Source organism: Maniola jurtina, chromosome 6 (genome assembly GCF_905333055.1).
Source record: "Maniola jurtina chromosome 6, ilManJurt1.1, whole genome shotgun sequence".
In the NCBI taxonomy this organism is placed as follows: Eukaryota; Metazoa; Arthropoda; class Insecta; order Lepidoptera; family Nymphalidae; genus Maniola; species Maniola jurtina.
This window is the reverse complement of record NC_060034.1, coordinates 15,233,036-15,246,927: the sequence shown is the minus strand read 5'-3', so window position 1 is coordinate 15,246,927 and position 13,892 is coordinate 15,233,036. Positions and strand designations below refer to the sequence as shown.

Sequence of the window (13,892 nt, the reverse complement as noted above, 5' to 3'; positions counted from 1 at the left end):
GCTAGTCTGTAATATACCCTCAAATCCTTTCAAAAACCTACAGCAATAATTTTAAATTTTCTAGTAAACTTCGTAGTAAAACTCCTAATTAAGTATTTTATTGCAGAACGCCTAGCACGCCTCAACCGGCCGCACCGGCCCTACCGAAAGATTTCCAAGACGCTTTGGACATTATCTTCCCATCCGCTGACCAACACGCGGAAATGGCCCAGCAGGACATATTCTCTGGCATTCCGGGCTTAGGCCCAGGCTTCCCCGGGATACCCGGCCTGATGAACCCCTTCCCGCAGCTGAGCCTGCTGGGACAACCTCCCCCGCACATGATGATGGGCTTCGATATGAACGCGTCCCTCTTCGGCCCCCGACCGCAACTCTACGACACTCATGTACCGCTGGTACCGAACAGGCAGAACAAAAACAAACAAAACGCCGCGGACAAGAGACAAAACAACCAAAACAGGAACAATCAAATGAAAAATTACAACAGCCTCCGCAATAACAATAAAAACAACAACAAAAATGTAAATCAAAACAAAAATGTAAATCAAAACAAAAATGCCAACCAAAACAAAAATAACAATGCAACACCAAACAACAACACAACTCAGAAAAATACACCTGCAACTAATGCAACAAACAGTACGCAGCCGACCGCAACAACACCTGCTAATGCAACTAATGCAACAACGACTGCAATCGCAGCGGCGGCCGCTGTGAAGAAAAAAGAAGAAATGGATGACTTGGCAATGCTTGGTATCGACGCTTCGGATGTTGGCGCTGGGATTTAAAAATTGTTATTAAATATTATTATGAAATACTAGCTGGTGCCAGAGACTTCGTCCGAGTGGATTTAAATTTTTAAAAATGCCGTGGGAACTCTTTGGTTTTGCGGTATAATAATAAATTTCAAAGAAAATAATATCCCTCTATGTATAAATGCCCTTTAATCAAAAGAAAAAACTTTGCAAAACGATTATAAAATATTTAAGAGTTTTGCAAAGTTTTTTTCTTAAAACAAGGATAAGATGACAAAAGAGTGTAAATAGTAGATATGTAACATATATGATGTACACTTTATAGCATTGCTATAAATAATATACGATACTTGTAACTTAGGGAGCACTTTGCTTAGATTAAAGACCGAGTTAAAACGAAACAGAAATATGTGCACATAAATTCGTCTCATTTTAATTGTTTATATTGATTTCGACTTACAGGTGAGATCTATACTTTGCATATACTTAAGACAGATTTAAAGCGTGATAGATTTATATAAATGTCTCATTTTTAACCTCCGATCCAAAAAGAGGGGTGTTATAAGTTTGATGTGTGTATTTGTCTGTAGCATGCACTTACACTTGTAGCTCTAGACTTAATTCTGAGCAAGGTCAAAGTACGTTTTATACATACGGTCTAATATTACAAGTTCGTTCTTCAAACAGACATCTTAAGTTACACGTATCGTAATGTACTCTTATAAAGGGCGATATACTTTCTGCAAAGTGTATATTTAGTAAGTAGCTGAGTTTAGCACTCAGTTTCAGTTGAAAACTATTTAAATCTTTCAATTGATATGTCTCGAAAGTAGTGCTATCTTATTCACAATGTTCCATGTAGAAAAGGATAGCATTATTTTAAGACAAATTTTGTACAAACTTATTAGGAAAAATAAATGTCGCAAATGATGCGATGTATGTGTACATCGCAGAATGTGTATCGACCTTAACAGGTTTTTTTTTTCTCTTGTCTGGCTTTACAAAGATTAGCCAATGTCAAGTTTGTAGTTATTTGTAACAAGTTAGTTAAACTATACAAGTATGGACCCCGTCTGTGCTGGCGCTCGCCGACACACGCACGGCACCCCCTTAGAGCGCTTTCCAGTCAGTTTTAACAAAAAAAACACTCCAAAAAGGCAGAGCACGCCCGCCAGCTAACACCAACACAGACGAAGTCCAACAGTTTATTGATAGGTACTTAAAATAGTTAAGTACTTTATATTGTAATGCATAGTGAGGATCATGTGATTTGGACTTGACTGGCGTGGTATAAATACAAGTACCGAATTATTTACTAACAAATTGTTTTATTTGATACCCGGCGTTTAGTGTGTCGAGTATAGTGCGTGCAAAACTAGTAGTCCAATTTGAATACAAGTGTAAATTAAAAATTTATAACACCCCCGACAAGTGAAGGTTACAGTAACTAGAAAAAAGCTGATAACTTTCAAACGGCTGAACCGATTTTCTTGGATGATAGCTAAGAACACTCTCGATCAAGTCACCTTTCAAACAAAAAAAAACTAAATTAAAATCGGTTCGTTTGTTGAGGCGCGCGCTACGATGCCATAGACAGATACACAGATACACACGTCAAACTTATAACACCGCTCTTTTTGGGTCGGGGGTTAAAAAGGCGTATGTCTGCTTATTATACAAAGGCAGATCTCAGCTTGACTTGCGTATGACCTTGCAACTTCAGAGTGGACTATTTCTTTTGCGCGCACTATATCGGAACTATATTTTCAGACTTCAGAGCAAAATGGACCTAAATCGGATTGTTTTAAGGTTGCAATATGGTTGTAGCTCGTAAACGAAGCTTACCTAAACTCTATACACGGAGCTTGTTAGTATAGAACTCTCTGTTACGTAATCCCATACAAATGACAAAGACAATAAACTCGTGAGCGTTAACCATTTTGAGCGGTCAACCAATCAGAAAGCCCTAACTTTTCTCCGTAGATTGAGATTACAGCTAGTGCGAAATGCTAACTAATGAACCAATGCGCAGCGCAGGTACCTACTGTAAATCGAATCTTTGAAAAGAGCAACAGCCGAGTTTCTTGCTGGTTTTCTCGTTAGGAAAGGCATTCCGAACAAGTCTTAAAGATGCATTTGACGATTCTAAATTAAGCAGGGCAGACCTACCTACTTGCAAAAGTTTATTTGAATACAAAATCTTTCTACTAAGTATTTTACAAGTGTAAATTAAAAATTTATAACACCCCCGACGATCCAAAGTATCTGAGTTTTCCAAAACATCATTTTCAAATAAATAATTATGTATTTAGGCAACGTCCATCTTGACAGCTTGACATTTGTCAATTGACATAATATTATGAACCTAACGGTTATGTAACCTTCTTTTCTACAAGAAAACTAGAAAAGAGCTGATAACTCTTAAACGGCTGAACCAATTTTTTTTAGATTATAACTAAGAACACTCTCGATCAAGCCACCTTTCAAACAAAAAAAACTAAATTAAAATCGGTTCATTCGTTTAGGCGCTACGATGCCACAGACAGATACACAGATACACACGTCAAACTTATAACACCCCTCTTTTTGGGTCGGGGGTTAAAAAGAAATCCCCTCGAGCCCCCTTTAAACGGAATTTACATTACGAAATTACAGTCATGCATGTATAATTTCAATACGCTCGAAATTAGACGTTTACACGTGAAATTGCTTATGAAATGTCATGAAACTAATTTCATGCTGCAATTCGTAATGTTTCGCCAAAGCCATGTTCAAGTTGTTTGCCGACCACTACTTAAATATTCTATTTTTTAACCCCCGACCCAAAAAGAGGGGTGTTATATGTGTGTATCTGCGTATAGGTATGTATATCTGTCTGTGGTATCGTAGCTCCTAAACTAATAAACCGATTTTAATTTAGTTTTTTTTTGTTTGAAAGGTGGCTTGAGGTTGCGAGAGTGTTCGTAGCTATAATCCAAGAAAATCTGTTCAGCCATTTGAAAGTTATCAGCTTTTTTCTAATTACTGTCTTCACTTGTCGCGGGTGATAGAAATTTTTAATTTACACTTGTTAATCACTAAAACACGTTCAAAGTAGTCTTTAGATAGTTTATCTCGTATAATAAATCTTCCGATCGCGGGTCACGTACGGGTCAATATGTTTGATACCGACAGAAACCGTTCCATACCGGACTGGGCTGCGGAATGCAGATAGGCAATAGCTAGATATTATATTCTTTATTTTCATCGCCTGGGTAAACCAAAAAATCAGCCAAGTGCGAGTCAGACTCCCGCACCCAGGGTTCCGTACTCCGGTATTTTTTTTCCGACATTTTGCACGATAAATCAAAAACTATTATGCATAAAAATAAATAAAAATCTGTTTTACAATGTACACGTACAGCCCTTTCATATGATACCCCATTTGATATAGTTATCTTATTTTGAAAATTGAAACACATTTTAATTATTTTTTAATTTATATAACCACAAATTCACGGTTTTCGGATGTTTTCCTTTACTTGTTCTGTAAGACCTAACTACCTATCAAATTTCATGATTCTAGGTCAACGGGAAGTACCCTATAGGTTTTCTTGACAGACAAACGGATAGACAACAAAGTGATCCTACAAGGGTTCCGTTTTTCCTTTTGAGGTACGGATCCCTAACAAGTATAGTTAGATGGTACGGAACCCTTCGTGCGATGCCGACTCGCACGTGACTGGCTTTATTTGAACTTGCACGCGGTATCAGCGTAAAGTAAGAGCGATGTTACATCACTCGTAAAAACAAGATATCTACGACAACACGTATAAGCATCCGGAATGATGAATTAACGTTCTCATTCACCTACAAAATAATCAGTAGGTATGGATGTGTGTTCGTAAAATAATTCGACTATGGGATGGTTAACCTACATACCTATACTCGTATAGTATAAGTACCTAGATTCGTTAAACAACGTGTGGTACATGGTAATATTCGTCGGTGCCCTCATTTACTGCAAAACTGACCTTTCTATTTCATACCCGAAGGGTGCCAACGGGACTCTATTACTAAGTCTCCGCTGCCCATCCGTCCATCTGTTAGCGGGCTGTTTCTCATGAACCATCATCTCTACATAGTGTTGCATTGTTCACGATGGTGCGGAACCCTTCGTGTGCGAGTCCAACTCGCACTTAACCGTTATTTTAGAAAAAAGACAGCTGCAATTATAATGAGGGCACCTGAAGTTCCGGCCGCCTGCAAGACGCTCCCTTTGACTTGTGCTATCTAATCTAATTAGGTACCTGCCTACATAGGCGAGCACCCCCGAAATCAGAACTCTCATTACTTTCCAGACAAACCCGCGTCAAAACTCTAGTCGTTTGTAGCTGAATCGAATAACAGTTTCACTCGCAATCGTCAGCAAGTTTACACTCGCATCGTTTAGATTGTATGTAGAAGCCGTCAACATCTCACGTCAGACGGACGTGAGTGCATCATATTTTTTGTAAGTTATTTTCGTATCTTACAGTTATCATCTCATGATCAATCCATCGCCGGCCCACTACTGAGTACAAGTTTTCTCTCAGAAGAAAAAGGGTTTGGCGATAGTTTACCTTACTGGCCAAGTGCGTGGCAGACTACACATAGTTTAGAGAACATAATGGAGAATTATTCTCAGGCATGCAGGTTTCCTCACGTTGTTTTCCTTCACCGTTAAAGCAAGTGATATTTGATTGTTTAAAACGCACATATCTCCGTAAGTTAGAGATGGCATTGAACTTTTCTCTTCTTACCGTATGTTGTAAGTACCTAGTTACTGATAACTTTAGGTAAATTAACCTAATAGTCGAAATCTCGTCCTCTTAGCCAAATTGTACTATGCGGAAGGATCTGGGAACGCACCACATTATTATCTCAAGAGAACTCCTACCATTGTAGGATTAATGTCACGTCTCTCAGTAATGAGGAATACGACTATAGGGAGAGAGCCGTTACCGTAGCCTTATATCTATAGGTAATGCCAAAAAATTTAGAAAGTAGTGAGTCTTAACTTACCGAGACACAGGTTAAATTTCTCGAGTTAAGCAGGTATTGGATTTGAAAGGCTACTTAGTCAAATTCTCCTGTACCTAATCTATTCAAGTTCAAGGTTCTAGTGTTTAGTTTTGTTTAATATAAAAGATAAACAAGTAAGTATAGGTACCTAGCTTCTCGTTGGAATGCGTACGCAGCGACGACGACTTACGACTGTTACGAGCGAACTGACAATGAAATCATGGTGAGCGTCAAGATGGCTGGACCATGAGAGAATTTGGAAGTTTAAGCCATCCAAAGATTTAGTACCTATTTGGTACCTGACATCAAATATCACAATTCACTCTATCACAGAATACTTTGTAAATATAGGAAAACCTCAATAAATAAGGCGAAATCTTATAATGGAGGGTGCCAGCCATCCTGGCGAGTGAAAAGTCTAAAGGTCTCAACTTAACTATTTTCAGTAAGCAATGTCGGCGGATAAAGTATTCCACTCTCGGTCGCAAGGCATCCCGTCGGAGGGTGTGAAGGACCAGTATGCGGACGGCAAGGCGGCGCGAGTGTGGAAGAAGTACATAGGCGACAGTAACCAGAGGACGAAGAACTACAGGGACTTCCTGTCAGGCCTGCTGAGGAAGCATGGCTGTGTTAGAGTGCTGGATGTGGCCTGTGGAACTGGGTATGTTCGTTCATCTAAGTGCCTAATTAAGGAGCCAATCGAATTTTTGACAATTGATGGTAGTTAGGTCCTAGGTACCTACTTTGGCATCGTCAGACCTAAATCCATAAAAGTAAGATAAAGTGTTTTTTAGGGTTCCGTACCTCAATAGGAAAAACGGAACCCTTACAGGATCACTTCGTTGTCTGTCTGCCCGCGTCGTGTCTGTCAAGAAACCTATGGGGTAGGTACTTCCCGTTAACCTAGAATCATGAAATTTAGCAGCCTAATCTCGACCTGTCGCGAACTATACCTACTTATGACCTTATGACTTAATTAATATTAGCAAACACTATAATTTCATAGCTGTAATAAGTAAGTACCTATAATAAAGATGTCATTAATTTTTGATCACACCAATATACTTCATTATTTAATTTTAATAAGCTATCTGCGTTATCGTTATGATTACTCGTCATTAGCAAATAGCAACATGGAGATAGGGGATGAGTTGATGACCTCACAACTTGGTTATAATATATGACACAATACCTACTTCACCAATCGATTATTACAAACCTAGTAATAAATTAATGGTAGGTACCTAATTATAACGGTCTCTCCATTAGTCCAAATAAATTTTGAGCCTTGACACGTCTGTTTATACCCATGGAATGATTTTAAGCTATCTCTATGCCTGTACCAACTAACGTACTGTATTATAATATTATTCTACGTGTCCATGGTCTGTATATACCTACCTATCAGGGTGACGCATCTCTTGCGGCTTTTGTCGATGAAACAGCTGCCAGAAAGCGATGAAAAGCTTTTTCGCAATGATGTACGCGATTTGGGTTTACAGCCGCCTATGAACAAGTAGACTACATCACTCATGAAGGGAACTAACTATACTTACCCATGGTCTGCGCCATAAATTGGCCTACATGAAATATATCTACTTAATATTACTAGACTCAATGTAAAAGTGTGTAGTATGTAGTGTCACTCTGTCTGTTTGCTTTTCGCGGCCCATCTATGCAACCGATTTTGACGAAATTTACTACAGAGATAATTTGTATCCCGGAAATGACAGTCACACAGGCTACTTTTTATCGCGGAAAATCTAAGATTTCCCAAAGAATTTTTAAAAACCTAAACCCACGCGGACGAAGTCGTTGGCACCATGTACCTACTACCTACCTATATTATACCTAATATTCAATTTGTTTGATTGATGCGAAATATCTCTTTCAGGATAGACTCCATGATGCTCCTGGATGAAGGGTTCGAGGTGGTGTCGGTGGACGCGTCCGACAAGATGCTGAAACACGCGCTCAAGGCGCGATGGGAGAAGAGGAAAGACCCACGCTACGATGACTGGGGTATGTAAGCCCCTTCGACGGCACTCGCGTAACTCTTGTCTCTTATGGCAGAGAAATAGAGAGAGATAAGAGTTACGCGATAGAAAGAGAGGGGTTTTATCAAAAAGCCGGAGCGTTGTGCTAGCTGAATTGCACTTTATTGCGTCGTAACGAGAGTTGCTATTATTTAAACTTTGCGGATTGAATTTTTTTGTGAAGATACCAAAAATTCACGGTTTACAGATTTTTGTGTTGTAAGTCATTGCTACCTGCCAAACTTCATGATTCTAGATCAAGGGGGAAGTACCCTATAGGTTTTGATTCCTTTGTCTTGACAGACACTGTGTCGTAGGACACACAGATAGATAGACAGACAGACATAGATAAGCAGACAACGAAGTCATCCTATAATGGGTTCCTTTTTCCTGGTACGGAGCCAAAAGAATATCTGTTCCATACAACTACGTTAATATCACTCAGCTGTGTTTAGAACAGCTGTTTCTGAGAACTGTTCGAACACAAAAACAGAGACTAATCAAAACCGCATCAGTATTTCATACTGATATAAATGTGTTTTAGTCATAAAAATCAGAATATTATTTCTGTGGTTCTAGTGATCGAAGAAGCAAGTTGGCAAACTCTCCCACAGGACGTACAAGCATTCCTACCCGGCGCCTCCTTCGACGCGGTCATCTGCCTCGGCAACTCGTTCGCTCATCTGCTGGACGAGTTCGAAGACCAGCGCACACAGCGGATGTGTTTGCGCAACTTCGCCACGGTGCTGAAGCCCGGAGGCCTGCTGTTCATTGACCACAGGAACTATGACGCCATGATCGATAGTGGCGCCACGCCGGGACACTCTATTTATTATAATGTAAGTACAAGTATCCAGGCTCTTACTTTAGTTATGTACGGTGAAGATGGTGATACGCTCGGGAGACTCAATAGAAAGATCTTCCTCTTGGCTGGTAATATACCCGAGGACCCAGCTGGTCCATTCTTTGTAACTTATAGTGCTCAGGTGAGAAAACTCTGTTAGCGAGATCGAGGATTGTGTAGCGACATCTACTTAGTCTGTTTGTTCTTTGTTACATCATGCCATATAAGTAAGTATAAAGATCTCTTGCCGGGTCACCGAAAATAAGATAGTAGGTACGCTATCATTGCTATGAGTTGCGGATATTGTTTTGATACGAAGCTATTAAACTGCTTTTAAATTTCATAATTACCTACAATATTTATGTAAGTAAACCGATAAAATTGAACAATTCATTACTAAAGAACCTATCGATTGCAATTTTTTTGGGTTACGGTAAACAAAGTGCAGCGATGTGCGATGTCAGATTGCAATGCGCGAGGGCAACCGCACACCTAAGTACGCGCTTTTCGCAGTGGGAGTGCCTACTGAACTGCTGTTTCTTGTAAGCTCTTCTCAGTCCATCCTATAATGGATGGATTCGTTCAGAATCTGTATTCTGGTATGTATGGTCTGTATTGTGGTAGAGTCACAAAAGTTGTAGAGGACACTTACCTATACCTTATATAGTACGGTGCCATATCGACCTGTCACGTACTATATACATAGTTTAATGTATAGCTAAAGAATGTATCGATGTTCCGTTTATTGCAGTGCATGTACCCGGTGGACATCAAGACGTCGGTGCTGGTGGTGCGCGGCAAGCCGGAGCTGGTGGCTCTCGACTACTGCATCGACGCCGCCGAAGACGGACACGAAACGGAGAAGAGGTAAGCCTGACATTTGGCGAAAGTGTAGCGAGCGCAAATTTTTTTGTGAGCCTCGAATATGGTCATAGAACACTTGAGCCTTTTAGAGGACACACACACTTTTCACTATAGGTACTTCTATTGGACTATTGGATTTCCACCGAACACATAAATGGTCTGGATTCCGCTCTACGCCTGAGATCTATAGATCGCACTTTGACTTTGCTCAGACTTAAGACACTGTTAAAACGAGACAGCGACATACCGCTGGTATAAATCTATCTCATTTTAACTGAAACTTAAGTCCAAGCAAAGTCAAAGTGCGCTCTACAGATTTTAACCTTCGTTCTTAGGCTTATACTTTGAAGCAAAAAACGCAGAGCTTTGCTATAAAATGTCTTCTCAATTGACTTAAAATCGTTGTTTTTCAATTCTCATCAGCGTACGTTGGGTTGCTTTTAAAATCAATCACCCTACGTTCGGGCTGCTTGCAGAATGCTTAAGAATCTCAAGTCCAGATGTATTTAAATGAAGCTTGTTTCTTTCCAGCGAGTTCCGCCTCTGCTACTACCCGCACAAGTTGGACAGCTTCACGAGCATGCTCGACGAGGCGTTCGACAACCGCGCCAAGCACAACATCTACGCGGACTTCCAGCCGCTGGAGCGCGTGCGCAACCCGGCCTACTACATACACGTCATGCAGAAGGCGATGCGTTGATCACTATTGTATAGCCTAGATATAAATACCTAGTTGATTTATAAGCCCGCAGGATTGCTCTGTAGTTGTCTCTGTTGACCAACTGTATGAAGTATCTTTAGGCTGTGACTATAATCTGTTTGCACTTTTGCATTAAAATAAAATGTAACACAGATCCACCTAAGAGATCATGTCTCCATGAGATTTATTCTTCTTATGGCTAATATTTATATTTACACCTCTTATCAAGTCAAACATTAGCTTTGGGGTTATGTGTTTGACCTGTATGCATGTTTGTATTGTCGGCTCGTAACTACTCAAAGGCTCAACCGATTTTGATAAATGATACGTCATTATACATTCGTCTGATGGTGCGTTTTAAAAATCCTAAAAAAATAAAAATGGCCGATTTTTAGTGCTTATTGAAGCACATAAAATCCGCCAATTTAGATTAGTGCGGACTGAAAAAGATGCTGTACAAACCAGTCAGGGTTTTTTGAATTTTTTTAAATTACTTGTTGATTGTTATTAGAATTTAATATATGACAGATTTAATACAATAAATTTCTATAAGTACAATGTTTATGAATGTTTTAATTTCCTGTTTCAGGGGTAGTTTCATATATTATGATCATTCCATAGTTCTATTACACATCTGATAATAATATGAACCCTGGTCATGTCATGTTTTGCGACCCTCGGGTTTACAATAGGAAAAAAAGTAGTGATTGAGGAATTAGTTTAAAAGTATAATATATTGTAATCTGTTTTGGTTGCCTAATAAATAAATAGATAATCTATATCACACTAATAATATTATAAAGGCGAAAGTTTGTATGTGTGTGTGTGTGTATGTTTGTTCTCCTTCACGCAAAAACCACTCGACGGATTTGGCTGAAATTCGGAATAGAGATAGATAATATCCTGGATTAGCACATAGGCTACTTTTTATCCCGGAAAACCAAAGAGTTCCCACGGGATTTCGAAAAACCTAAATCCGCGCGGACGAAGTCGCAGGCGTCAGCTAGTTACATTATATATTCTATGATTTTCTAACCTAACTATATCTCATCAGTAAATGATTCTATTATTTATGATTTATCCTATTGTATAAACTCGGAAAATATTTGTAGAACTACCTAATTGTACAACTAGTACTACTGTCAGTCAAGTGGAGAACTATATTAGATTGAAACAAGTATTATAAAATGAAATAATTTATTCTAATAAAATGTATGATAGATCGACAATATGATGAGAATTAATTTAACACCAAACAACACCGGAGAGCTTACATAATATACAGAAACCACAATTTAGCTATCATACAGTTTAGAAACTAAAATAAACCAACATTATATACTGTATCCTAAAACCCATTCAGGCTCCATCTTCAGTTGAGTTAATATTCGTAAATTGGTGTTAAATTTCGTAATACTTTTGATCATAGAAATTACTACTTTTTGATTCAACTCAACATACATTGTGCGATCATGTTATAAATATATTTTCGGTCTTGTCATAATAGTAAAAAAAAGGTACTGGGTGACAGGATGTGTTAACATAAATAAACTGCATTTTCAATCTTTTATTCGAGACTTGCTGTAACTGTAAATATCTCTTTTGGTCAAACCAAATAATGAAAATGAACCATTATGCCAACCCACATGTCCTAGTATAAAATGGTGCAATCACAATAGCTTGGCAACAGTCAATGTGATACAGGGGCCTTAGAACCTGCACTGCCCCATCCCCAAAATAAGAACCCACATATCCAAGTTACACAAAATCCTCTCAACTGTATAGTAGCTAAACTGTGGTGCAAGTTAACTATAGCTAAACTAGCCTTGCCTACGAGCCCACAATGATGTTGTTGATGGGGATGTGGATCAGCTTCACAAAGAACCCGATGAAACCCATGATGCAGAATCCTATAGCTGTGGCGATGGCTATTTTCTGGAATTCTGAAAAGGAGAAAAGGAGAAACTTACTAACTTACCAATGTTGTGGAGATAGTATTTTAAATAAGTAAATAAATAAAATAAAAATATTTTTTATTCCTTTGAAGTGTTGGATGTGACATGTTTTGAAGATTGGTGTAGAAATATTTAAAACTATGTAGTGATGCTATTCTTGGTGGCAATCACAATAAATCCGCAACAGTCTATGTGACACAGGGTCTGTAAGGAAACCCTGCATAGCTGCCAACATCAAGAACATAACAATGTACAGCTCCAACCACTAGGTCTAACTGAAGATTTTGCATATTGCAGGGCTTCAAAAGTCAAACCATAGGGGTGTACACAAACAAAAATCGCAATGCTTCTCAATTCTAGTAGCCAGCCTCTAGTAGCAGCAGTTTTCTGCGGCTTGTTTGATGTTGTCTATCTGGTCTTCCAATGCTTTGCTTTTTATGCTCATCGCTATTTATTTTAATGTTGGGTAAACTACTTTTAGTCATGATTGTTAGGAAAAAGTTATTTAGTCCTTTTTATCTTCTGAAAGCAAATGTACAATGCCCATACACCCCATATGGTATAAAGCTTGCATTATGTATGTGTTTCCATCTAGGTGGCCTGTATAACATAGATTGCATAGATTCTACACTAAGGTAGACGATTTTATCTTAGTTTAAAATTTATCTATGAAACATCACAGCAAAAATGGCACAGAAAAAGAGTATTAATTGGTAGAAAGGTTTTATGAATGAAAACATATTATATCTCTAGTATATGTCTAGGAGACAGGAGGTGTTGTTTCACAGACAATAGATATACAGCTAGCACTTAGCAGGCTATGACTTACTGTAAGTCTATGCTTTGTTAATGATGACGCTTATGTTCTCCTTTTCCTTTCACTTATTATATAGCACTTATTTTTGTATGTTAAAAGAAACTTTGGTTAGCAAGAATCTGCTGATCAGCACAATTAACAGTCCTAACATTAGAAAACAGCGACTTTCACAGTAAGTAGCCACTGGTCCAAAACATTGGTAGGTATAAAACTATTTTTAAATAAGTATAGGTATTTTAAAGTTTATTCTTACCTTTTCTATCAGGTTTTGTACATCTTCTCACTAATCTGATTGAGTCTTTTGCGAATTGCTTGCCTGGCTCTACGAATTTAGCGATTTGATCCATTTTCTAAAACATTTAAATACAAATTAGGATTCTGAACAAATTTGCACTATTTCTGTGACTTATGCAACTTATTTGCGATACTTATACTTACAATAATTTATTGCTTTTCCTAATTAGCACTAGAATAGAATAGATTGAATTATTTCTTGCGTATTAATTTTATAATTTTTACAAAATATGAGAGTCAGTGAACATTCGTGGAAGAAAAATTGACAACTTGACAAGTCAAAGCAACAAACGTCAGCCACGTTTCGACGTTCACGTCACGTCACCATTTACGTTCGGATACATTTAGTAATATAATACATTATTATCAGAGGCACTCAAAAAGTTTTTATTAACTTTGTTTTTAAAAACATGAAATATGTTATTTAAAAGCTGCTTATTAATAATAAATAAATAAGCATATTTCTAACCTTTTATTTGTTTTAAAACTAGACATTTTCTAGGCATGTTTTCGTCTGAATTCTATAATAGTTATGTATCTAACTATTCTATTCTATTCTAGAGGCGTATTTTTTTTTATTGTCT

At 38.1% G+C, this 13,892-nt stretch overlaps 3 protein-coding genes across 5 annotated transcripts in view; 2 read left to right on the top strand and 1 right to left on the bottom strand.

Annotated features, from left to right (window-relative positions):
• Positions 1–13,892, top strand: part of LOC123866474 (zinc finger matrin-type protein CG9776) — a 36,292-nt gene that overhangs the window by 20,355 nt on the left and 2,045 nt on the right. For 2 of the 3 annotated variants that reach the window (XM_045908064.1, XM_045908061.1), the window contains exon 16: positions 107–1,290. In XM_045908064.1, the coding sequence (XP_045764020.1) occupies positions 107–788 (682 nt within the window). In that variant the 3' untranslated portion in view covers positions 789–1,290. Of the gene's footprint in view, positions 1–106; positions 1,291–13,892 lie in introns of those variants that run through there. The other variant, XM_045908063.1, reaches the window with a different exon arrangement.
• On the top strand, positions 5,152–10,804 carry LOC123866497 (glycine N-methyltransferase). Its single transcript, XM_045908131.1, has 6 exons — positions 5,152–5,249; positions 6,245–6,459; positions 7,693–7,820; positions 8,414–8,673; positions 9,430–9,545; positions 10,074–10,804. Exons 2-6 carry the CDS (start codon positions 6,251–6,253, stop codon positions 10,240–10,242), a joined length of 882 nt encoding a protein of 293 aa, XP_045764087.1. The 5' UTR covers positions 5,152–5,249; positions 6,245–6,250; the 3' UTR covers positions 10,243–10,804.
• On the bottom strand, positions 11,427–13,610 carry LOC123866506 (protein transport protein Sec61 subunit gamma). Its single transcript, XM_045908144.1, has 3 exons — positions 13,453–13,610; positions 13,268–13,364; positions 11,427–12,185 (listed from the first exon to the last, which is right to left on the bottom strand). The coding sequence occupies exons 2-3, from the start codon at positions 13,359–13,361 to the stop codon at positions 12,073–12,075; spliced, it is 207 nt and encodes a 68-aa protein (XP_045764100.1). The 5' UTR covers positions 13,362–13,364; positions 13,453–13,610; the 3' UTR covers positions 11,427–12,072.

Coding starts and splice junctions, on each gene's coding strand:
- LOC123866497 (XM_045908131.1), top strand. CDS start 6,251: ATGTCGGCGGATAAAGTATTCCACTCTCGGTCGCAAGGCATCCCGTCG. Junction 7,821..8,413: donor CCCACGCTACGATGACTGGG/GTATGTAAGCCC, acceptor CTGTGGTTCTAG/TGATCGAAGAAGCAAGTTGG. Junction 9,546..10,073: donor GGACACGAAACGGAGAAGAG/GTAAGCCTGACA, acceptor GTTTCTTTCCAG/CGAGTTCCGCCTCTGCTACT.
- LOC123866506 (XM_045908144.1), bottom strand. CDS start 13,361: ATGGATCAAATCGCTAAATTCGTAGAGCCAGGCAAGCAATTCGCAAAA. Junction 12,186..13,267: donor TACAAAACCTGATAGAAAAG/GTAAGAATAAAC, acceptor TCTCCTTTTCAG/AATTCCAGAAAATAGCCATC.